The sequence below is a fragment of the Saimiri boliviensis genome, chromosome 4, assembly GCF_048565385.1.
Source record: "Saimiri boliviensis isolate mSaiBol1 chromosome 4, mSaiBol1.pri, whole genome shotgun sequence".
In the NCBI taxonomy this organism is placed as follows: Eukaryota; Metazoa; Chordata; class Mammalia; order Primates; family Cebidae; genus Saimiri; species Saimiri boliviensis.
In genome coordinates, this window is record NC_133452.1 from 78,804,213 (window position 1) to 78,830,783 (window position 26,571).

The 26,571-nt window shown below is 43.4% G+C and overlaps 1 protein-coding gene across 2 annotated transcripts in view; it reads left to right on the forward strand.

Annotated features, from left to right (window-relative positions):
- The window catches only part of BACH2 (BTB domain and CNC homolog 2), a 357,156-nt gene extending 330,812 nt beyond the window's left edge, over window positions 1-26,344 (forward strand). For both annotated transcript variants that reach the window (XM_074397694.1, XM_074397693.1), the window contains exons 6-7: window positions 11,513-11,719; window positions 17,189-26,344. In XM_074397694.1, the coding sequence (XP_074253795.1) occupies window positions 11,513-11,719; window positions 17,189-17,671 (690 nt within the window). In that variant the 3' untranslated portion in view covers window positions 17,672-26,344. The remainder of the gene's footprint in view (window positions 1-11,512; window positions 11,720-17,188) is intronic.
- Window positions 26,345-26,571: the final 227 nt, after the last annotated feature.

Consider the following 26,571-nt stretch of genomic DNA (forward strand, 5'->3'; position numbering starts at 1 on the left):
CCATCCTGGTCAACGTGGTGAAACCCTGTCTCTACTAAAAATACAAAACTTAGCTGGGCGTGGTGGCGCATGCCTGTAGTCCCAGCTACTCAGGAAGCTGAGGCTGGAGAATTGCTTGAACCTGGGAGGCGGAGGTTGCGGTGAGCCGAGACTGCGCCATTGCACTCCAGCCTGGGTAACAAGAGCGAAACTCCGTCTCAAAAAAAAAAAAAGAAAGAAAAAGAAAAAGAAAGGAAATTTGAATGGGAGCTATTCACATTTCAATATACCATCTCCCCTTAGGTTTGGGATGGTGGCTTGTACCCAGTGCCCCAAGCCAGGCTCACATCTATGTCCCTGACCTTGGAAGGATTGAGCTTTCCTGAAAGTAGTGAAAGGTTGTGTCCTCTCTCTCCTCACTCATTCTTTCCCTCTGACCCCTTTTGTGAGATTTTCCTTTTTTTCTGAGACTGTTTATGAGCATGCCTGATGTGGAAGGCAAGTCACCATGTCCAGCTCATCTGCATCATGACTTCCTACCAAGGACTGGTGTAGGGAGAAAAAGACAAATGCCTGCAATCTTTGTTTTTTGTCTCTCCTTTAAGAGGAGTCTGGGGCCGAGCGTGGTGGCTCATGCCTGTAATCCTAACATTTTGGGAGGCCGAGGCATGTAGATCGCTCGAACTCAGGAGTTCGAGACCAGCCTGGGCAACCCCATCACTACGAAAAATACCAAAAAATAGCCAGATGTAGAGGCTCGTGCCTGTAGTCCCAGACGCTTGTGGGGCTGATGTGGGAGGATCACTTGAGCCCAAAAGAAGGAGGTTACAGTGAGCTGAGATTGTACCACTGCACTCCAGCCTGGGAGACAGAGTGAGACCTTGTCTTCAAAAAAAAAAAAAGAGGAGCCTTGCCATTAAGCTGAAGGGAGGGTTGTGTTTTTATGACATTTGCGTATGCTCAAAGAACTTTCAGTTTCAGATACATCTTCTTTTGCCCCCCTTCCACATCCCAAAAAAGATCATAAAGTCACTTCTTGGAACTCAGGACCACAGAAAGAACACATGTATTATTTTGTGTTGGGGCCTTGTCAGTTGTTTACCTTAACTGAAAATAGTAACTCAATTAAAAGGAGGACTCATTCAACCTGTAAAATAGTCATGAACAGCACCAGTCTTCCCTTGAGAAATACCCCTGCTTTATTTTTACCTTTAAAAAAAAAGAATCTATCTGCATTCCTGAACAGTGAAAGAAGAGACATTTATCAAAGCTCTATGCCATTTTGGAAATCATAGCCCCTCTCAGTGGTACAGTTTGGACAGAATAGTCACAGTATAGCTAAGGTTTTTCCCAATTTGACGTCTTTGTTTTCCTAGGGTAAAGGAGTTTAGGTTTCCAAGAACTGTCTCGGGGACTTACCATGACTGCTGCTTAGGGAGTTGGTAACTTGCTTTGGGGAGTTACTTTGACCCTGGTTGAAGTGTTGTCCCCAGTAATAGTTCTCAAGGCAGATCCTTCCCCACAAGTCAGAATTGGTTTTCCTGAACGGATCCAGAAGAAGCCAGCATCTGTCGGGCTGATTCTCCCCTGACCTGCTCTCATATGAGATCCAGGTGCCTTCTCTTTCAAGTGAACCCCAAGGAGACACCAGAGTCAGAAATCAAAACAGGAGTTTCCACCCCTAGCCAGACACCAGTCTAATACTTCACATGCACTTTCCCAGTCTCTTCCTTCACCCCAGTAAGAAGCCAAAGTGTTAGATCAAAAGAAAAGTGTTAACATACTTTATATTCTGTAAGATGTTGTAGTTATACCATGTTAAACAGCCCTTCCATCTTATCTCATAACCATTGGCTTTTCCCTTTTTAACTGTTTCCTAGCTTCAAGAAAGATCAAATTAGCGCAGTATTATCCTTTATCATAGCAGCTTTTTAAAATGACGTTCTTTTTTAATTTCTAGAACACAGCATACCCAGCTTGAAACATACCAAATTTAACAGGCTTTTTCTTTTTCTACAACAATATGTAAATATATATTCACCTCTCTATGGATTTGGGTTTTATTTTCATGGTGTTTATACTGTGGAGTTAGCAACTTCCTTTTTTCACATAGCTGTCTACCATGTACATGGCTAGAGGTCGATCACAAAGGGCCAAGACATGTTTCTCTAGTATCTCTGGTTCTCGTAAATCATGGTTCATTCAGCTGTCACTTATCACCAGACATTTCAGTTGTTTCCAGTTTTTCCCTCTTACAGACATTGCTGTAATAAACATTTTGTGAGCATACTGTTAGTAGTGGTGCTTTTATTTTTGTGGTTTAGTTTCATAGATGGGTTAAAGGTTGTCCCCATTAAATACTGCCTAATGACCTACCCAAAATGTTGTAGCAATTCACATATCCTTCAGCAACTTAGGAGTGTCCAATTTCCCCTATTCTTGGCCATACTAGTTGTCACTAGTCTTTTTAATTTTTGCCAATTGGATGGCAAAAATGGTGACTACTAATGAAGCTGACATCTTGTTTTGTGTGTATTGAACATTTATATTTTGTTTGCTATGAATTGCTGGTTTACCTCTTTTCCCATTTTTCTTCTGCGTTATTTAAATCTACATGTAGGAATCTTAATCCCTAATATTAGGAATATTAACCCTTTCTCATAAGTGTCGCTTAGCTATTCCCTTAGTCTGCTTCTTTATTTATTGTATCTTTTCCCATATAAAAAAAGTTTCATTTTATGTAGTCAAGGTATAAGTCTTTTTCTTTATGACTTCTGGATTTGTTATATTTAAGTCAGATTGGAAATTTTTTTCTTCCAATTAAAAAAAATTTTTTTCTTCCAATTAAAAAAAATTGCTTTGGGGAGTTACTTTGACCCTGGTTGAAGTGTTGTCCCCAGTAATAGTGCTCAAGGCAGATCCTTTGCCATAAGTCAAAATTGGTTTTCCTGAACAGATCCAGAAGAACATATTATTTTCTTCTTCGAATTAAAAAAAATGAACAAGTCATATTAAGTGAAAACAGTCACAAAACAGTATGCACAAGGTCCTAGTTTGTTTCCTAAATATACACAGTGTATAAATAAAATTAGTATAGAAAGAAAAAACTGGGAGCACCATTGGAGAGAAGTGGAGGGGAAGTTTCATTTCTTTTTTTTTTTTTTTTTTTTTTTTTTGGTTCTTTTGTGTTTTTTTGAGACTGAGTCTCGCTCTATCACCAGGTTGGATTGCAGTGGCATGATCTTGGCTCACTGCAACCTCTGCCTCTGAGGTTCAAGTGATTCTCCTGCCTCAGCCTCCTGAGTACCTGGGACTACAGGCATGCGCCACCACACCCAGCTAATTTTTGTATTTTTAGTAGAGACTGGTTTTCACCATGTTGGCCAGGATGGTCTCAATCTCTTGACTTCATGATCTGCCCGCCTCAGCCTCCCAAAGTGCTGGGATTACAGATGTGAGCCACTGCACCTGACCAGGAACTTTCATTTCTGTGTATGTCTGTAATATCTTGCACAGGTGTATTTTTAAAATCAGCACATAATTCCCTTACCCTAAAATTCACCCTACTAAGATGAACAATTCAGTGGTTGTTGATATAGTCACAATGTTGTACAACCATTACCACTATGTAATTCCAGAACATTTTCATCACCCTAAAAGGAAATGCTGTACCGATTAGCAGTTACTCCTCACTGCCCACTCCCCTCAACCCCAGCCAACCAGTAATCTACCTTCTGTCTCTATAGATATACCTGTTTGGGGTATTTGTATAAATAGAACCTCGCTAGATGTAGACTTCTGTGTCTAGCTCCTTTCGCTTTAGCATAATACTTTCAAAGTTTACCCTTGCCATTGATGTATTCACCAGGTATATTGTCATGTGTTAGTATTTTGTTCCCTTCTATTGCTGAGTAATATTCCATTTTGTTGATCCATACTACATTTTGTTGATCTGTTCATTGGTTGAGGGCCATTTGGGTGTTTCCACTTTGGGGCTATTATAAATAATGCTGCTATGAGCATTTGAGTACAAGTTTTTTTAAGATATGTTCTCAATTATTTTTATAATATTCCTAGGAATGAAACTGTTGAATCATATAACTTGTATTTAACCTTTTAAGCAGCTACTAGACTGTGTCCAAGGTGACTGTACCATTTCACATTCCCACCAGCAGTGTATCAGGGATCCAGTTCTCTGCATCCTCGTCAGCACTTGTTATTGTCCATATTTTTGTTAAAGCCCTCTAGTGGGTGTGAAGTAGTTATGGTTTATCTCATTGTGGTTTATAGGTTTGTTTTTAAATTATAAAATTTAAAAACTAAAATTATAGAAAATCATTTTCCAAATAAAATGCAGCATTTTCCAAAAAAAGCTGCTCAGTAAGAAAGCTCTGTAACTGGACCATTTCTACTCAGTTGTAGATTTTAGTAAAGAAGCACGGCAGAGAGTTTATTTGCACAGTCAAAAGTATGGATTTGTTGGACTTGCTTTACTAACATGCTTTACATCGAGTGGGATCAAAGTATATGAGAATAAGAGAGTGTGTTGGGGGTGGACAGGCCAGGGGAGGAGAGAGAGAGAGAGAAGGGAAGAGAGAGATGAAGTCCATAGAAAACATGGAAATAGTACAGAATAGAAGAGCAGAGCCATGTCTTACTCTAAATCTTCCCATCCAAATGCTGACTTTGAGACACATGTTGTCTATAAAATTTTTACTATCATTTTTGTGGTTTGGTGAATCAGGCATGTTTTTAGAAGTGTCTGTAATTGGTCTGCTTAATAAAAAGAAACCTTGCTGGGTAGCATAGAAATCAGCCATATTACTAATTAAAACAGTGTTTTTTTTTTGTTTTTTTTTTTTTTTTGAGACGGAGTTTCACTCTTGTTACCCAGGCTGGAGTGCAATGGCGCGATCTCAGCTCACCGCAACCTCCGCCTCCTGGGTTCAGGCAATTCTCCTGCCTCAGCCTCCTGAGTAGCTGGGATTACAGGCACGTGCCACCATGCCCAGCTAATTTTTTGTATTTTTAGTAGAGACGGGGTTTCACCATGTTGACCAGGATGGTCTCAATCTCTCGACCTCGTGATCCACCCGCCTCGGCCTCCCAAAGTGCTGGGATTACAGGCTTGAGCCACTGCGTCCGGCCTAAAACAGTGTTTTTATGTTGTCTAGAACATTGTGAGTGTCTGGAATTCCAAAGCATACATCTGTAAGAAGAAACCATGTGATAAAGATAGATAGGGCTGATAAACAGAAAGAGTAATACCTTGTATCTGTAAGGCAGTTGAAACTTTTCCAAGCATTTTCTCCAACTGTCAACCAGTTGTATTCTTCATAGCAACCCTATAAGCTAAGTAGGGCAGACATTATCTCCCTCTGACTCCCAGATCCTCAAAGAACTTCAGGACAGACAGAATGAAGACTTGCCTGACATCACACACTAATTAATTGAAGTATCACAGCTAAATCCCAGGTGTCCTGTATTTGTGCCAGAAACTGGACCGTGAGAAGAGAGGATGGAAGGACAATTGTGTGGGAAACATTTCTTCCCCTGGGAGGGGAGATTTTGTCATTGGCATCTGCCCAGCACTGAGCTGGTTGTCCCGGTTCCAGCAGCACTGGAATCATCTGTCTAATGGGCATATTGCTTCCTCCTCGACAACTCCCTGGATCTGAGGGTCCCCTCAGAGCACAGATCTTAAGGACTTTGGAGAGCTGACCAAGCTATCAGTGCCTCAGGGTATCATGCTGATGTGACCCTACTCCTGTGGGTTTCAGTCAACATCTGGTAATGACACCAAGAAATGAAATAAGAAAAAATATTAACAAACTAGTCTTCTACTGAGATTTCTAGAGGAAATACTTGTTTCTGGCTTTTTCTGCAAAATTTACAGCAACATCCTGATTCTCCAGTAACCTTCACTCAGCAAACCAGAGACACTAGGCAAGTGAAATGTTTGTTAGGTGAGGTAGATACAGCACCACTTGACTGCAACTCCGGAAAAAGATGCAGAGAAAACAAAGATCACAGGAAATCTACCAGAGCAAGAGAGTTATTTGTGGATGAGAATTTTTTTTCCCTTCTTTTGTCTTATATTTTATGAAAGAAGCTATTTTTATATAATATATAATTTTTATATAATACTTACATATAATTATATAATACATAATTTTTCAATGTTTCCTTTTAACTGGGAGGAAGGGGATGAAGGTTGAGGCCAAAGAATGGCTGTGGCTATTGTCAGGGAAAGAAAGAAGCTGATTTCTCTTTGGTGAGAAGGAGGCACTGGTATCCCAGGGTCCAGCCTGCAGCGTCCCCTGTTCAGGCCCTCTGCCTCGTCGGTGCAGACAGCATGGAGGGAGACATATGTAGGTTCCACACACTGTCCAGATGTCACACCTGGACCTGAGAGTCCCTGGACACACTGCAGGGACCATCCGTTTTACTGACTGCTAAGGAGCTGGAGCCTAACCAGGCATGGTGGCTCATGCCTATGATCCCAACAGTTTGGGAGGCCAAAGAAGGAGGATCACTTGAGGCCAGGAGTTTGAGACCAGCCTAGGCAACAGAGCGAGACCCTCTCTAAAAGAAAAACAATTTAAAAAGAGCTGGTATGCAGAAGAACTAACCCTCCTGTAGCCATACTTAGCAGGCCAGGGCAGGTACCATACTAAAAACTCACTTCGAGTCTTGCTTCTCCTGTTGTGTTCCAGAGGGGAGAAGGGTCAGCACTTTGCTGGGCTGAATAAAAGCAGCAGCAGCTTATTGTGCCAACTGTGGCACCGGTCTGTGGTGCCCTGTTTGGCCCTTGGCTTGCTGACTCAGTGGCTACCCTGACTCTCCGAACCTCTACTGAAAACCAAAGTAACGAACCCCTGGCTAAAGAGAAAGTGGCACCCACGAATCCCACGTGCCCTTCCCCTTATATGCAGCCTGTGTGCCCAGAGCTGCATGTGGGTGGATGAGTATAACTAGAGGTGGTGGCGACAGTTCACAGGACTCTTCACCTCGTCACGTTGGATTTTGGGACTATTTAGGAAACCAAGCCACTGCTGCAAAGTGAGATCCTGGAGGAATGAGTGTGTGGAGGGACAGTCAGTAAGATGTTAAGCCCGACTGGGCCTGTTTGGCTCGGAAATTCTCTAGAAGGAGAAGAGCCGGGCCTCAACCTTCTTGATGTGTTCCAACTTTCCAAGGCCTGCTGTCCTTCTCAGCCCCAGTTGAGGAATGTTTTGAGTGCTGAGGGCCTGGGAGAGGCATATCCTCCATGGGATCAGAGTCGGTGGCTGCTCCTTATTTCCAGAGAAGATGTCCCTGGCTTGGAAATTACTATTCAGGAAAAAACACATGGATGTGGTCAAGTCATCCCCCCACCCCGCCCCCATGCCTGTCCGAGAACACCTCCGAGACCCCTGCATGTTAGTGAACATAAGTCCTCCTTTGCTAGAGGGGGAAGAGACTTATAAAGAGTGAATTAGGATTTTGTTTCACCTGGAAGAAAGTTTATAGTTGACTATTACCTTTTCCTCTGACCCACTTGAAAAAGCAGCTTGAGTTGCAGCAGCTCTGGGGAAATATTGTATGGCCTTTTGCCTCAAGGACTTTGAAACTAGCATTGTTGATTTTCCTTTTTCCTGGCAACTCTCCCTCCTGTTCCCCTGGTGTTTTATAGTCACTGTCTGAATGATTTAAATACAGTAGCTCTTGGTATAGAAGTCCTTTTGACTTTCCCTGTGGCCTGAACTATAGGGATATCTTCTTTCTGAGAGTAAGTAAACACATTTAGAGCAGAAGCAGAATGACTTTGTTGTCAGCAGAGGGAAAACTCCACAAGCCCCCAAAGCGTCACCACCTCTGCTGCGTTGGAACATCCGCATCTCCAGCAGACAAACCTCTGTGTTCCAGAGGCACCGTGCAGGATCTGAGCGTCTGTTTGTTATCCAACAGGTATAAAAGAGAGATCAAACATTCTTTCATATCATCAGAAGCCCTGTGCAAACACAGCACCATGGACAAAGGCCTTTCCCGAGCTCGTAACAAGGAGCTGTTTGTCCTGGCTGCCTGTCTTTAGCAGTTGGAGTAGGGCCAAACTGACAGTGGTTTCATGGGCCCTACTGCGATTTTGCTTTATTGGACCAAAACTTTACAGGTGTCACGGGACAGAGCTCACCAGGTGGAAGTTGAATCAGAGCACCCACTGGGAGCCTTCAGCCAATACCGCACTGAACAAGCTCAGAGCCGTGATGGAACCTGACAAAGAGCTTGCACCAACAACAGAAATGTCAAATGATGATTCCATTAGTTTGCCTTTGTGCACAGGGATTGACCATCCACAAGTGGTGGCAATCAGGACTTGTGTCTGCCTGCAAATGATGCAACCACAGAGAAACCTGACCTCAGGATCAAATGTCTTCATCCTCACTGCCTTGAAGAACACAAACTTAACCCTGCAGCATCTGAACACTATAGAGGGATTGGTTTCTTCACCCAACAGCATTTTGGTCAGTTCTGCTCAGACCCGTGTGTTTTTCTGGCTGCTGGGATTCACTGCATCTATTTATTCTGTCTCCTAGACCGGCACTGTCCAGTCCATTTGCCACATGCTACACATGGCTGTTGAGACTCTGAAAGCAGCTACTCTGAATTACAACATGCTGTCAGGATAAAATATGCTTTGGATTTGGAATATTTAGCACAAAAAAACTGCAATCTCAGTAATTTTGTTACATTAGCTGCATGTTGGAAATATTTTAATCTATTGAGTTAAATAACATAGTATTCAAACTTGTTGCACCTGTTTTTCAGGGGTTTTTCTGTTTCTGTTTTTGTTTTTTAGGTGGAGTTTTGCTCTTGTTGCTGAGGCTGGAGTGCAATGGCACGATCTCGGCTCACTGCAACCTCCACCTCCTGGGTTCAAGCGATTCTTCTGCCTCAGCCTCTCAAGTAGCTGGGATTACACGTGCATGCCACCGTGCCCAACTAATTTTTGTATTTTTAGTAGAGATGGGGTTTCTCCATGTTAGTCAGGCTGGTCTTGAACTCCTGACCTCAGGTGATCCACCTGCCTCAGCCTCCAAAAGTGCTGGGATAACAGGTGTGAGCCACAGCGCCCAGTCACCTGTTTCTTTTTACTTCTTTTAATATGATTACTGGAAAATTTAAAATCAGTGTGGCTCATGTTGTTTGTATGAGACAGGGCTGGGCTAGCACTTGAAGGATGTTTAGATTTGTAGTGCCATCTGCTGGCTCATCCAAAGCAGACGTGAATGTAACCAAGAATGAAGCAGTCTGAGCTAACCCACACGTTGTCTCAGCCTGGCAGCACACAACCTTTTTATTCTAGGAGCTTCTGAAGCAGGACTACACTGAACCCAGAAGCCACTGAATCCCCAAGAGCCTCGGAAAGGGGAGAAACAAACTGCTCAAAGGTGCAAGCCTGCATCACCTCATGGGTGCCAAGGAATCTCTTGAGATAGCGTAGTGGCTTGCTTCTCACCTTCCATACTTAGGGGTTTTTCATGCACTTTTTCATTGGTTGCTCTTCTTAAGAAATATTTCAGGCCAGGCACGGTGGCACACCCCTGTGATCCCTGCATTATGGGAGGCCAAGGCAGGAGGATCACTTGAGACCAGGAGTTTGAGACCAGCCTAGCCAACATGGCGAAACCCATCTCTACTGAAAATATAAAAATTAGGTGGACATGACAGTGCATGCCTGTAATCGGGAAGCTGAGGCAGGAGAATCGCTTGAACCAGAGAGGGGAAAATTGCAGTGAGTCAAGATCATACCACTGTACTCCAGCCTGGGCAACAGAGTGAGACTGCATCTCAAAAGAAAAAAGAAATATTTCAGGCCGGGAATAGTGGCTCCCACGTGTAATCCCAACGCTTTGAGAGACCAAGGCAGGCGGATCACTTGAGCCCAGGAGTTTGAAACTGGCCTGGACAACAAAATGATACCTCATCTCTCTCTTTTTTTTCTTCTTCTTCTCTCTGGTGCAAGACCACATCTCTACCAAAAAAAAGAAAATTTTTAATTAACCAGCCATGGTGGTACGTGCTTGTGGTCCCAGCTGCTCAGGAAGCTGAGGCAAGAGGATCGCTTGAGCCTAGGAAGTCAAGGCTACAGTGAGCTGTGATTGTACTACTCCTCTCCAGCCTGGGTAACAGAGCATGACTCTATCTCAAAGAAAAAAAAAAAGGAAATATAAACAATCATTTAACAACACAGCAAGGACACACACCCATCCTTCAGGGACTGCTGTCCTTTCTTTAGATAATGCTTCTTTGCCTCGATTTGTCAAGAATTGGAATTTGTCAAGAATCGGAATTTTGCTGATCAGTACCTGCAATCGATGTCCATTGTTGCATCATAAATCACCCCAAAACGTAATGGCCTAAAAGAACAGTAATCACTTAACACCTCTCACGGTTTCTCTGAGAAATGTGAATGTGAGTCAGGAATTCAGGAATAGCCCACTTGAGCAGTTTTGGCTGAAGATCTCTAATAAGGTGAAGTCAGATGTTGGCCAACGCTCTGCTCAGCGGAAGGTTGGACTGGGACTAGAGAATCTGTTTCCAGGATGGCTTGTTCAGATGACTGGCAAGGTGATGCTGGTTGCTGGCTAGAGGCATCAGCCCCTCTCCACACTCTCCACAGAGCTGCTTGAATGTCCTCAAGGCATGGCAGCTGATTTTCTCCCTAGCCAGCATTCTAATAGGCCTAAGGGGAAGCTGCAATGCCTTTTATGATCTAGCCTATAAACTATACTATGGCTGCATTCTATTGACCAAAAGGCAGGAACATGCATCACACTTCTTGACAAAGGAATGTCAACATTACATTGTAAAATGAGAAAATAAAGCCTGCCAAAGTTGCAAGCACCTGTATAGCACTGTATGGCTTTTTTTTAATGCCCTATTTTTCAGATAAGAAAATTGAATCACAGAGAGGTGGAGTAGCTTGCCTGAGGTCTCATGTCTGGTGAGAAGGATGAAAGACGTTTTTGCTGACTCCTAGTACATAATGGTGAAGCCTGTCCAAATTACCTCCTCCTAGGATGCTATTGCAACTAAGAATCACACTGGTTTTTTTGTGTCTCCAGCATCTCAAGATATGTGGGGCTCTCTTCATTCAGGTGCTTTAGATATGTCCTTATGTGATATCTCCCTATAAATGTTGTTTTATTGAGTTAGGCTGTAGATCTTATAGAAGTACATTTCAACTAACTAGAATCCTTACAAAAGTGCTACATCAGTGAAAAATGACACATTTTCCAATATTATGCCATTTGCTTCAAAAATCTCAGAAACAATAACATTACAATGTATGTGTTCTTACTCTGTTTGATTACCCAGGTATTATTACATCTTATTGTCTTTAAACACAAAATAAATAATCACTGCTTGCTTTCAGTAGTTTGCATATTACTTGGACATCATAAAAAGGAAGTTTTATCATTTTTGATCTTCCACCTGCCAGAATTAAAATTCAGCTGCCATAATCATTTTCTGTTATTCTTGGTTTCAGGTAAAACTTCCTTTTCCTGTAGATCAGATCACAGATCTTCCAAGGAACGATTTCCAGATGATGATTAAGATGCACAAGCTAACCTCAGAACAGTTAGAGTTCATTCATGATGTCCGACGGCGCAGCAAGAACCGCATCGCGGCTCAGCGCTGCCGCAAGAGGAAACTGGACTGTATTCAGAATTTAGAATGTGAAATCCGCAAATTGGTGAGTTGACCCATCCATTGTGATCAGCAACCTGAAGTGACCAGGACCAATATAAAGTAACCACAATGAAAGTTGAAAAAGCAGAAAGAAGAGTCACCCTTTGGGGAAGTTTGGGTTTATTTTTTAACAAGTTTCTCAACAAAAATAATAGCTTTACATCTGCAGTGTGTGTGTATGCATGCACAAGTGCGCAGGTGTGTAATGGTGTGTCAATATTTTATATCCTTCAGCCATTATTCATATATAGGTAGTTCTTTTTTGTTTTCCATTCAACATGTAAAGATAACTGTGTTGGCCAGGTGCGGTAGCTCACGCCTGTAATCCTAGCACTTTGGAAGGCCAAGGTGGGTGGATCACTTGAGGTCAGGACCAGCTTGGCCAACATAGTGAAACCCCATCTCTACTTAAAATACAAAAAATAAGCTGAGCATGTTGGTGCATGCCTGTAATCCCAGCTACTTGGGAGGCGGAGGCAGGATAATCACTTGAGCCTGGGAGGCAGAGATTGCAGTGAGTGGAGATCGCCTGGGTGTTAGAGTGAGACCCTGTCTCAAAATAACTAAATAAATAGCTGATGTTAATTATGAGCATCTATGGACCAGGTATTCCTCAACTGTTTTTGTGGATGATCCCATTTAATCCTCACATTCATGCTATGACTTAGGTACTCTTTTATCCCCATTTGCAGAGGAGGAAACTGCAGTGCAGAAGGATTGGGAACTTTCCACTACTTGGTAGAACTTTAATGTAAACCGAGGTGTCTGATTCCAAATTGTGTCTTGTACCAACTGCTTTCTCCTGCCTCCTGGCAGAAGAGAATGGATTAGAGATAGGATGCCTACCTGCAGAGGGGCTGTTGCCAGGAGATGATCTCATGGCATCCTTTGCAGCCCCAGGGTCCTTTCTTTTGCAATTCTGCCTCAAGGGGGCTGTCATAGTCATTCCTGTGCCTGAGAGTGTTTTATCACAGAAAACAAACTCCTGTCTCCCAGGCTCCCCCATACTCAGAGCTATGTGCCCCCACCCCTTCTCCTTGATAAGCAACCATATGGTACAGAAAGCAAATCCAGTTGACCTCTGGCTCCCGACTATAGCTTTGAAGGTGACCAACTCAACCTCCTTCAGCTCTGCCTGTATGCTGCCAAATAACAGAAACTCCTCTCAGGTGCCATGTCTGTGTCAGGCTAAAGAAGAGGAAGGAGTCTGCATGGTGTGGTCATGATCTAAGTGTGGCTCCTCAGACTGTTTGCAGTACTCCCTGACCTCATGGTGAGCCACCAACCCAATGAGAACCAAAGCACAAGGATGAGATGTTATAAAAGCACAGGATACGTTATATGTTATCAAGATAGCCCTGGACTTTAGGGTCATTTTTTTTGACACTCACCGAGGAGGGAAAATGTCTGTATTCAGTAGCTCCCATCACCAACAAAAGAAAGTCCAAGCTTCTTAGTAGGACATCTCCTGCCCTTTGTCATCCAGTCTGTAGCTGCCCCTCCAGTGTCACCGTCCACCCCCTTCCTAGGACTTGATCCCTGATAAAAGCAAACACTGCACTTGTGCCTATGCCATTTCCTCTCTGCCTTGGACATTCCTCTACTTTTTCTGTCTCCTTTGTTCTTTAAGAGTCAGGTCATGGCTGGGCACCATGGCTCACACCTGTAATCACCATGCTTTGGGAGGCTGAGGCAGGAGGATCACTTGAGGCCACAAGTTTCAGACTATCCTGAGCAATACAGCAAGACCTCATCTCTAAATGAATGAATGAGTCAGGTTATACATACCTCTCTAGGAAGCCCCTTTCCTGAGTCCCCAGTTAGGCTGGGCACCTGCACATGGAACCCTGATCTGATCACTTAGTCTCGAGTTATCTTTGCATATGTCTGTCTCCCCAGCCCCCAGCACTCGACTGTAGGTTCCTCAAGGACAAGGACAGTGACTTGATCATCTCTGAATATCCAGTGTTGGACCCATTGCTGGCACCCAGAAAATGTCTGTTGCTGTAAAATTTACTAGATATTGTGACTGTTCAGTTCAGGGGATTGTGAGTTTCTTCTTCCTCTTAAATATTTATTTAAAGCTGTTTAATTTTGTTAAACAACAAAATTTAATGTAAATCACATAAGGAAACAACATTCCGGCTGTGAGTGTGGGTCTTCTGAAAGCCTGCCAGGCTTAGGTAGAAAAGTCCACTGGGTGTGAGTCTACAGGGTCCTAGGCACATCTCTGTAGTGCCCTGCACTCCTCTTAAGGTAGTAAAATAACTTCAATCACCAACATTTGAGAAATGCGGTAATTCACTTTCTGCTTCGTATAATTTTACAATACTGAACAAATAAAATCTAAGCTACAGACGAGGCATATATAAAGCACTTTGCTAGCATTTTTCAACTAAAAAACCAAAAGAGCATCATCTAGTTCTCCAACCATTTTTTGGCATCTCCTTAAATAAGATGCCATGTTTCAGTGCTGAATGAGAACATGCTTGTCAATGTACATCTGTGACTTAGTGCTTCGTGGTTTTAACCAAGGCATGATTTATAATGCCTTTCCTACTGCTGTCACACACAGCACCTCATTTTCTTCCCCCTAGAAAGTGGCCTGGAACATTTAGCAGATGAGTAGGCTTGGAGGGGTCAGTGCTTTGGCCAGGGCAATGTGGCAGAATGAGCCTGGGCTTCCTCTCCCAGCATTCAAGCAGTATTGCCCCTCACTTGGCAGATTTCTGTATTTAAAGGGGAGAGCTCCAGGTTACACAGCCACCCATGTAAGCTTTTTCCCCAAGGAGACCTCCCAGATGTGTTTTGTTTCTTATCTGGGGATACTGTGTCCTGGCAGGGATGGCACTGCTGGGTGGAGCAGCTTCCGCCTCTCCCCAGCCCCACCCTACCCAGTCCCCAGCACGCCCTGCACTCCCCACTCCCACACGCTGTCTCCCACACACCCGCCACTCTGCTGTTGCAAACTCACATAATGTATTTCTCTAGAGTTGCACTTGTACATCTGTTTATTTTTCATTTTTAAAACATGTTTTCTTGATAAATTTATAAATATTTTAGCAGATGCCCTTTCCCCGTGTAAATCTCTCTTTCCGACACACATGCCCACGCCGCCTGCCAGACTGCATTCATGTTACAACACGTGCAGCTCCCGTATCGAAGACCTGTTCCTCGCGGGTGTTGTATGCCTGCTCCTCCCTCTCTCCTCTTCATTTTCTCTCCCATCCTCTCCTCCTGCCTGCACTTGCAAAGGGTTGGCGAGAACTGACTTCATCCTGCTTCAGATGCCTCTTTTCTTCCATTTCATTGTGTGTGCCTCATGGAACCCCATCTCCTCCTCATTCTCACACATTTTTTTTTTTTTTTGAGACACAGCCTTGCTCTGTCACCCAGACTGGAGTGCAGTGGTGTGATCTCAGCTCACTGCAACCTCCACCTCCCAGGTTCAAGCGATTCTCCTGCCTCAGCCTCCTGAGTAGCTGGGATTACAGGCAGGCACCAACACGCCCAGCTAATTTTTTTTTTTTTTTTTTTTTGAGACGGAGTTTCGCTCTTGTTACCCAGGCTGGAGTGCAATGGTGCAACCTTGGCTCACCGCAACCTCCGCCTCCTGGGTTCAGGCAATTCTCCTGCCTCAGCCTCCTGAGTAGCTGGGATTACAGGCACACATGACCATGCCCAGCTAATTTTTTGTATTTTTAGTAGAGGCAGGGTTTCACCGTGTTGACCAGGATGGTCTCGATCTCTTGACCTCGTGATTCACCCACCTCGGCCTCCCAAAGTGCTGGGATTACAGGCTTGAGCCACCATGCCTGGCTAATTTTTTGTGTTTTTAGTAGAGATGGGATTTCACCATGTTGACCAGGCTGGTCTCAAACTCCTGACCTCAAGTAATCTGCCTGCCTCAGCCCCCGAAAGGGCTAGGATTACAGGCACGAGCCACCATGCCTGGCCCTCTTTCCCACGAATGTTGATGGTAAAACCTTAATTAGTCTCTATTCTGCTGCTGAAGTCATCTCTCTGTTGGGATAGTGAATTTTAGTAACACAGGAGCATGTGTAGAATTTTGTTTAAGGAGAATATCTCAGAACCTTGGGCTAGTATGCAAGGATTCAGACTCCATACTTCCTTCTCCCTTCCTGAGTCCAGGAGAATCGCTGCTCCAAACTCACTGCACATTCCTCAGCTGTTCTGGAGAGGGTCGCTCCTGTTCAATCTGCTCTGCTACCAAGGTCAGAGAGCCTGCTGATATTGGGTTCCATATGAAACTCTGTATGTTAGGCAACCATAGGAAATTGCTGATGACCTTTTTTTTGTTTTGCTTTTAATAAACTTTTTTTTTGTTGAGGGGGGACAGAGTCCTGCTCTGTCACCCAGGGTGAGTGTTGTGGCACCATCTCAGCTCACTGCAACCTCTACCACTCGGACACAAGTGATCCTCCCACCTCAGCCTCCAAAGAAGCCTAAACTACAGGTGTGCACCATCACACCTGGCTAATTTTTGTATGTTTTGTAGAGAAGGGGTTTTGTCATGTTGCCCAGGCTGGTTTCAAACTCCTGAGCTCGAGTGATCCACACAACTTGACCTCCCAAAGTAGTGGGATTACAGGTGTGAGCCACTGCACCCAGCCTGACTTACTTTTATAGGAGGAGTTTTAGGTTCACAGCAAAATTGAACACACTATACAGAGAGTTCCTGTATGTTCCCTGTTCCCACACACATAGCCTTCCCCACTGTCAACATCCTCCACAAAGTAGTACACGTGTTACAGTCAGTGAACATACATTGACACATCATTATCACCCAAGTCCATAGTTTACATTAGCGCTCACTCTCAGTGTTGTACGTTCTGTGGGTTTGGACGAATGTGTAATGACATGGATCCACCAGTATAATACCATATAGAGTGGTTTCACTGCCCCCAAATCCCCTGTGCTCTGCCTGTTCAACCCCCTTTACCCCGACAACCACAGATCTTTTTATTGTCTCCATAGTTTTGCTTTTTTCAAAATGTCATATAGTTGGAATGGTAGATTTTTGCCTTTCAAAAATGGTAACCTGATGCATTTGAGGGAGCTTTTCAATCACAAGATTGGGACTGAAAGTTTTTCATTTAACTCTCTACAAACCCCAAATTTCAGAAAACCAAAACATTAACTCAAGTTTTCTGATTGGTGACAGTTTTGCCAGTTTGCCTGGGCCTTGGAAAGGGCTGAAGGGATGTCCTGGGAAAGGTGTTGGCCTCAGCAGCTCATCTGGATGGGTGGCTCAGATGGGAGGTGTGGCAGAAGCCCATGTCTGGGCTCCCTGGATGTGTATCTTTAAGTTTTTAGAGCCTGACCTAGTCATTCATGAGTTACATTATAATGGAGGATACAAAACAAAGGCTGGAAAACCTCCCAAAATGAGGCCTTGTGTCCTCCAACTCAGGTTTGATCCAGTCTTCTCTTTATTTCCTGTACTGTCCAGGTGTGTGAGAAAGAGAAACTGTTGTCAGAGAGGAATCAGCTGAAAGCATGCATGGGGGAACTGCTGGACAACTTCTCCTGCCTTTCCCAGGAAGTCTGCCGAGACATCCAGAGCCCTGAGCAGATCCAGGCCCTGCATCGGTATTGCCCTGTCCTCAGACCCATGGACCTGCCCACAGCCTCCAGTATTAACCCTGCGCCCCTGGGTGTCGAGCAGAACCTCGTGGCCTCCCAGTGCTCAGTGGGGGAAAATGTGCCCTGCTGCTTGGAGCCAGGTGCGGCTCCCCCTGGACCACCCTGGGCACCCAGCAACACCTCCGAGAATTGTACCTCTGGGAGGAGGCTAGAAGGCACTGACCCAGGAGCCTTTTCTGAGAGAGGACCTCCTCTTGAACCCAGGAGCCAAACAGTGACCGTGGACTTCTGCCAGGAAATGACTGATAAGTGTACAACTGACGAACAGCCCAGGAAAGATTACACCTAGTGACTCGGCTCTGCCTCCCAGTCCTCACACCTCTCCCATCCAGGCGTTCTTCAGTCAGCCTGTGGCACTGTTCATCTGCTGTCCCGAAGAAACCGAAAATACATTTGGTGCACACTACAGCGGTCTTAGCAGCAATACTGTTCCGAAGTATTCTCTCCTCTTCTCGAGCAGGAGTGATAGATAGTTACCTTCACAATGGTGCTACCCCTTGCCCAGGCAAGGAAAGACAGCAGTGATGACGCTGTCTGTCTGTGGCTCAATTTCAGTCTTCACAGGGATAGACTACAACACCTCTAGGCCCCAACCACGGATTTTTTTTCTCAGTGGCCCATGTCACAAACCCTATCTCAGGAATTTCTTCTGAATGTTCAATTTTTTTCATTGAAGACAGCTTCTATACACATCAAAGTTTTATAGCTAGACTGTACATATTATATATAATATATATAAAATATATATATATCCATATGCAAAAGTCCTGCATGCCTCAACTTTCTCATCTTAAAACTGGAAACTTCATTTCTCATTTAGAAACAGGTTCCAGCATTCCTCTTGTTTTGTCTCTGATGCTAGAACTAGTTTGGTAACTGTTAACATGGTCATTTTTCTTGCTTCACAGTTCGATTTTCAATTTGTACTTATTTATGGACAAAATTCAGTGTTGGAAGCTTTTTCCCAAGATTTTATTTCAGCTCTTTTTTACGTTTGGTTTGGTTTTGGCACCGCCAGATGGTGTCATTTGAGCATTGTGGGTTTCTTTTTTGTTTGGTGGGGGGAGGGGGGAGGTTTTTTTTTTCCTTGCAGATACTGTACAGTAATGGTCAACTTTGCCACTTGCACTGAGTTTTGGGTCAAACCTATTTTCTTAAATGAAGTTGTAACTTCAGTATAACTCAAGTATACTGTATATTCTTTGCTTTTAGTTAAAAAAGTAAAACATTTTAGCTAATTAAAAAGCACTCAGGTGATAATTATGTAGGAAAAACAATCTTGCCAAATAACGAATTCATCCTAGGATGTGTAGACAATAATCTGCTTTAATATTTTTATATTTCATCTCCTCCCCACCTTTCCCTAAGCAAAGTTTAAATGCAGATAGAGAGTTCAGAGTTGATGCTGGATGTTCAGATTCCTAAGTGGGGAGAGAGTTTGGACATCTCACTCAAAAGTACATCAGAAAAACAGGAATCCATGATATTATACCAGAACTCATCAGGCATTGGCTCCTAAAAATCAAATTAGAGCTGTTTTCACCCAGGGAGTAAGTCCCATTCATTTCAACACATCCTGAGGCCTCGGCTTGCTCTCGGAAGTGTTGTGCAGTAGGACCTGCTCCCCTGAAGGACGGGGCCAACCTGCCACCGGCTTTACTGCCCAGGCTCGGCCTCCCAGGACATCGGGCCTGCGGGGATTTGAATTGCAGCCCCAAAGGTCCTGCCTTCACACCGTTGGGGGAGAGCAGGGCATCCTGGCACCTGCGATCCATCCCTGACACAGGCTGACACATTCTTTCTCCTTTCCTTCTCCAAAGGCTTCGAGTTGTCTTCTGAGCTTTTTCTGCCAGTCTCTTGTCTGAATGCAGACTTCATTCTGAAGCTTTGGACAGGCTATCATCAGGAGCCCTCCCTCTTCCCTTCCCGAATCACACACATACCCTACCCTCACCTGATGATAATTTTCTCTTCTTGCTGCAAAACTGGTTGGCTTGCAACCTAGAGAGAGCAGCTTCCCTTGGCTCTGGGGGCATGTTGGCCCCAGCCACGTTTACAGGAAGATGTGCCCCAGAGGAGGAGGAATCAGCTCCCTCGCTCCAGTGGCCTTGGGTCCGGGTCTCACTGAACAGCCCGAGGGCCACTCCAGCCCGGCTGGGGAAGAGTCCTGAACGGTTTGATGTGGGGATGGGGTGGTGGGCAGTGGGGAATAGATGGTTGACTTCGTTTCTTTATTTGTGCCATTGTTTGGACAATATTAAAGCTGCATGTAAAAGGGGAAATTAGTATATGATATAGGCGAAAAGTGAAATCATAGTAACATATGTTTTAGTATTATTAACTTTTTTCTGTACAAATATTAGCACTAAATGTTTAAATATGTATGAATGCCAGAAATTTGTCAGTTCATGCAGTAGGATAAAAAAAAAAAAAAAAAAAAAAAAAAAGGCTTTTCTTTTTAAACAGTTCCACTTTTAAAACCTGCCTCTGGGTTTTTGTTTTTTCTCGTGTGTGTGTGTGTGTGTGTGTGTGCGCGCGCGCTTGTCTGAAATAGACCTTGATAAAGCTCTGTGTTGGAGCTGCTGGTTTTTTTTATGGTTGTTGGAATTTCTTGGCCTAGTAGGACAGTTCTGTGCTTCATCATGAGGTTTGCCTTTGTGGAAAACTGATGACAGCGAGAATATAAACTCAATGTGAATCATGTGATACTTCAGAGGCGTGTGTTATGGTGGAGTCAGTTGACTGTATTTTGTTTTTTAACTTTGTTGCTGCCTTTTCAAGTGACCTCTTGTATTCTTTTAAAGAAAGAACACTTTCTGCTCATATCCTAACCAGATCCAACCCAGCTTCTTGGCATTATTTACCCTGGTTTCAACTCATGTGCAACTGGTAGTCTTGACCACATTCCATCTGCTTCCCCAGGTTTCTGTGGTTCAGTAACCCAGACCTGTTTGGCAGCCATTTCTGTTGGTGCAGGGTCTCTTTTTTTGATGTTTTTTGTTTAAGTCCCCCAGTTTATTGTATTTTGTTATAGCATCCTGAGCAGAATTATATACCATCTTTACCATCTTAATCACACATCATCTTAATTATTTTCAGCGTACAGTTCTTTTGCATTAGGTATGTTCACAGTGTCATACTACCATTACCACCTTCCATCTCCAGAATTTTTTGGAACCTAAAAATCTTTCAAACCTAAAACACTGTACCCATGAAACAGTAACTCCTCATTCTCCTATATCCCAACCCCTGAAAACTGCCATTCTACTTTTTGTCCCCATTAATTAGATTACTTTAGATACATCCTATGAGTGGAATTAGGTGTACTTGTCATTCTAAGATTGACTTAAAGTACACAGATACCATACATGTATCAGAATTTCCATTTTTTATGGAAGAAATAAAAAATGGAAATAAAGGGTCTCTTTATTTCTCACCACCGTAACTCAGACCTTACCCTCCTCCCCCGGACCCCTGCCTTGCTTTTCTCCTTCTTTCCCCTACTAACTCCTGCCATGGGAACTGGTTAAAAACACTGCTCTGAAAACCATCTTCCAATTTCATAGGGATTTCTAACAAGCTATTTCATTCATTATCCACTATGAACAGTGACTGGCTTTGTGCAATTGTTCTTGTGATATATGTGTGTCTTTTCCTATTCAGAAATAAGTGCTTGTCACAATTATTTCTTGGTTGATTCAAAGGGAGGACTTGGGGACCAGAATCCAAATGGCCTCAAGTGGAATTTTAAAAACCAGCCTATCTCTTTTCCCTGGGATCCCTTAGTCGACCCCACACCTTTTATGAAAAGGAAAAGCAGATGAACAAACAGCAAGGAAGAGTGTTTGCACAGTATAATGACATTTGGTTGTGTTTTTAAGGTTCTTTTCTTAGAAAAATAAGAGACCCTCCAACCACGGGCTGTTTTGAAGGCTTGTGACATTCTGCTTGGGTCTTCAAATGGTGAGGATAGCAATGGTGGGGCAGAGCCAGTGGAGGTGACTAATGAGCATCCCATCTAAATCCAGTCCTCCCCTTGGATCCGTCTTTGTCCTGCTTGTGTCTCCAGGCAACCTCTTCAAGTTGGTCAGGCTTTGGGCAGGTGAGTGCTTTGTTGTATGTGTTTGTTTCTCTGCGTTAACTAGGGGTGCCTTGATCAAAATCGAACTTTATTACATACTGATTCTGGAACAAAACAGTTAGAAAATCTTTTTTTTTTAAAAAAAAAAGAAAAAAAGCCAACAAAGTTACTGGGCCATCCTGCTACTTCTCTTCTGAGTTCCCAGCAATGACTCAGGCGTCAGAGGTGATGCTGCGGTGGAAAACCTGACTATGTGTGTCTGCTCCTATATGTTGTTCGAGTAATTTATTAACTGTCTTTCTAAAGGTTTGCTGCTTTTCATATGCACTATAATTTGGGATGTAATCCTTGTATTGCTTTTCCAAGGAAGTTAAAAAAAAAAAAAAAAAAAAAAGGCTAGTGATTAGTATGCCAACTGCCACTCTCCTTCAAAGGGAGCCGGGACCAGCGACAGGACTTCCGTGAGAGGACTGGCTCAAGTGAAGTGCGCACAGTGTGAAGTTTAACGCTGTTGTCAAGAGGCCTAACCCCACATTTTTTTTTAATATTTATGATTGCCATCAAAGAAGAAGAAAAAGAAGAAACAGGCAAAGGTTTGAAAATGATAAGCCTGTTGAGAAACCACAAGTCCTGTCTCGGGAAGCTGCTTGACATCCTGTGGAGTAGCATAATCCTCTCAAGTTGAGGAACAGCTGCCTGCAAAGCTTTCTTAAGTCCCTGTTTGACTACCTGTTTCTCTACATAATGCCCCATTCAAACTAGGAGCTGTTTTAGAAATGACTTCAAACTGCTCCACTGTTGCTTACAGTTTAAGAGGAATTTCAGATCCAGAAAGGAACAAGAATCAAATTTAGTCCTCAAATCACTGTAAATAGACTAAAGAACAAGGGTTTTTTTTTTTTTGTTTTGTTTTTATTTTTATTTTTGAAGAATAAAGCTGTTTGTTGTATCATGAGTTAGTGTTTCTTCCCCAAATTGAAGACTGTGTTGGAAGTTGATTTCTAGTCAGTCAGTCCACAATACAATGCCCTGTATGGAGTTGATATTCATATGGGAAGTCTGTGTGCATGAGGCGTTCTGTGTTGAAAGTGTATGTTTATAGTACTGCCCGAGCCATCTCATGACCCCAGCATCCAAAACTGATGCTGTAGAACGGAATATATTTGTACACAAGTGGTGTGTGCAAATAGGATTTGTACATAGAAACGACTTGCTGTGGCAGATTGAGGATAAATTATTCAACTGACGGTGCAAAAACATTACTTGCAAAGAAAAGTTTATAGTATTTTCCTACACTCTACCCTGGGAAATGATATTTATATCAAATTAATATCAGTGCATTTTAAATGTAATTTGAAAACGATGCTGCCATTTTGTGAAGAATACCCACTTGGTTGCAGAGGCCAACTTTCATAGCTTTGATTTAATGTTGTGACATGGTGTTATGCATTTCGCTGTCAAGCAATGGATAAACAACTCTGACCTTCATTCTCATTCCAGTTTATTGACCTCAGATAAAACACTGGCCCTTCTTAGAAGCAGAAGTGCACCAAGACCATTCATTTCAGGTAGACTCACATTCAGTGCCAAGTGCTCCCGTGGGAATAATCAGATGCATATGTTGGGAAAGGGTGAAGGGACATGGACAACGAGGGGTTTTCCTACAGATGGATGCTAAGTCTTCTACCAAAACATGTCTGGAGGCAGAGGTATGACCTCCCCCTTAAGTCCTAACAATGTATTTTGTGTGTACAAATCCTGGGATGCCCGTTCACGCTCTGACACAAAGACATGGCACTTCTAGTGAGTGATCAGGAAGATTCCACATGCATTTGGGAGCTTCAGGTGCTTGTTAGACACATTGAGCCACTTAAGGCAAGCACCACCTTTGCTTGTGAGGCCAAGAGGGCCTGTGACAATTTGTTCCAGAACCAGTCTGATACAAGTGCACCTCTAATAAATGCCTTACAAACTCCAGAGGCCATATTCAAAACAGGGTCTTCTCAGTGTATGCAAGGGGCTGCAGCCCCTCTTCTCTTCCTCCCCAGGTTGAACAATACGGACAGTTTTCACACATATCTACCTGTATAACCCTCTGTACCTCTCATAACTGGTCAACGACTGTAACAGGTTACATCAGGTGTTTTTCTACATACTTTTTACACAGATTCTATGCGATTAATGTAACTTAATTCAATGCATCAGTTTATTGTGCTAGTTCTTAGGCCTGTCCTTATTTTTTTCTAAGTGATTGTGGTTTTTCTTGTGGTTTTTATTGTAAAAATGAAAGGCTGTTGATGCTTATTCTCTGTAACTAAGAATTTTTACCTTTTGGGGGGAAAAAGCATTGCTATGAACTAATGAATTGAAACTTCATTTACTCATTGTAAATACACTATTGTGCAAAAAAAATTTTTCACTCAATTGAATTGCTAGTGTTAACTGAATTTTGTCTAGACACCATTTCTGTTGATGAAATAAAGACATATCATTATGCGTTGTAAACTGATTTTCTCTGCCTCTGATCCCTGTTTTCCAAATTACAGAGTGAGAAACCTCAGGAAATCTTTTTTCCCAGAGGCCATTTCTCTTCCTCTAGTTTGGACTCTTACTTGCTACCTGCTTAATCTGATTAGAAATCTTTAAAATTTGACAATACTAATGTGGTTCCTAAATTCTGAATTTAAAAAAAATTCCTAGTGTTTGTGAGAGTAGATGAAAGGCTTTAAACCCAATTTCTCGGTTTTTATATTGTGCTGTCACTATGCAAAATGTTACCACAGGAAAAAACTGGGTGATGGGTATCATTTCTTGCAACTGCATGTGAATCTGCAATTATATCCAAAAGTTTAATTTTTAAAAAAAACTAAATGAAAATAAATGAGGAAAAATAAACCAACACCAAGAGGCAATGGGTTGTAAGGAAAGATGTTTAGAATTGTGGCTGAGAAATCCATACAGTCACGCACTGGTTAGTGAGGGGGTACATCCTGAGAAATGCATCCTTACACGATTTCATGTTGTGAGAACATCAGGGTGTGCCACACCAACCTAGATGGGAAAGCCTACCACACACCTAGACTATATGCTTCTAGGTTGTAAACTTGTGCAGCATGTAACTGTACTGGATATGGTAGGCAATTGTAACACCAGGGTGAGTATTTGTGTATCTTAATATAGAAAAGGTGCAGTAAAAATAGGGTGTTATAATGTTAACGAAACCATAGTTGCACTCCATCGTTGACTGAAAACATGGTTATGCTATGTATGACTGTACAGTTTAAAAGGTGTATTCTAAAAGTGTATTTGATAGTTATGTCTTGGATTTTGATGTAAAGAGAAAACGATATTGAATGGTGAGCAGGTTGAGTGACCGTGAGCAAACACTGGAGTGGAGCTCGGAGGTGAGGGAAAGCCAGTAGACAGAGCCGCGCGGCTGAGCTGTCAGCGAGGCTGTGAGTAATGAGTGGCGTCGGGCAGGGCAGGGCTGTGCTGCCGAGATCCCTGTTTCGAGAAGTGCCTGCAACCACCAGATGGCAAAACTGAAAAGCTGCCAAGTTCTGCTTCCTCAGGCGAGCCTTCATGGGCACTTACGGAGTCAAGGAAGGCTTCTTGAGAGCAGGTCATGGGTTTTCCAAATGTGTGTTGCTCTGAAAACATCACAGTCATAACATTTTAGGTTCAAGAGGTAGATTACCTATGCCTGAAGACATGAAGTTAATCCACTCTAAGAAAAACAGGTATGGGCCGGGCGCGGTGGCTCAAGCCTGTAATCCCAGCACTTTGGGAGGCCGAGGCGGGTGGATCACAAGGTCGAGAGATCGAGACCAACCTGGTCAACATGGTGAAACCCCGTCTCTACTAAAAATATAAAAAATTAGCTGGGCATGGTGGCGCGTGCCTATAATCCCAGCTACTCAGGAGGCTGAGGCAGGAGAATTGCCTGAACCCAGGAGGCGGAGGTTGCGGTGAGCCGAGATCGTGCCATTGCACTCCAGCCTGGGTAACAAGTGCGAAACTCTGTCTCAAAAAAAAAAAAAAAAAAAAGAAAAAAAAAGAAAAAGAAAAACAGGTAAGTCATTGTCCCAAAATTATCTGTGGGAAAACATGGTAATTTAGAACTGATGGTCATTTGCACCTTTAACCCTGACATTTACTCTTGTGATACAAATGACACTGATGCTTTGAAGCAAAGTAAACCTCATCAGCTGTTGTGTCTGGCAAAACAGGCATCCCCAACCCCTGGGCCACAGACTAGTGGCCTGTTAGGAACGGGCTGCACAGTAGGAGGTGAGCAGCTGGGGAGTGAACATTACTGCCTGAGCTCCACCGCCTACCCCATCAGTGGCGGCATTAGATTCTCATAGCACAAACCCTACTGCGAACTGTTCATGTGAGAGATACGGTTTGCAGCTCCTTATGAGACTCTAATGCCTGATGATCTGAGGCGGAATGGTTTCCTGAAAACATCATTCCACCCCACTACCTCCGGTCTGTGGAAAAATTGTATTCCATGAAACCAGTCCATTCCCTGGTACCAAAAAGTTGGGGATCGCAGCTACAAAAGAGCTTTTTTTCTTTTTTTGAGATGGCGTCTCACTCTTTCGGAGTGAAATGGTGTGATCTTGGCTCACTGCAACCTCCACCTCCCGGTTTCAAGCGATTCTCCTGCCTCAGCCTCCTGAGTAGCTGGGACTACAGGCGCATGCCACCAAGTCCAGCTAATGTTTTGTCTTTTTAGTAGAGATGGGGTTTCACCGTGTTAGCCAGGATGGTCTTGATCTCCTGACCTCATGATCGGCCTACCTCAGTCTCCCAAAGTGCTGGGATTACAGGTGTGAGCCACCGTGCCTGGCCTACAAAAGAGCTTTTAAGCGCTGCCCAGGCCCAAATGGACAGCAGCCATTTTCTTTCCTACTTTACATGTGCTTTTTATGGGAAATTTGCATCTGCCTCTGAGGCACAGTGAGGACTGTTCCCTCTACACCAGGCCCTGCCTGCAGTTTTGTTGCATTTGGAAAGACCTGAGCTGTTCTTTGAAATTATTTTAGAATCTTTCACTCTTCTCCAACCCACCACCTCATCCTACTCTACCCCACCAATTGGGA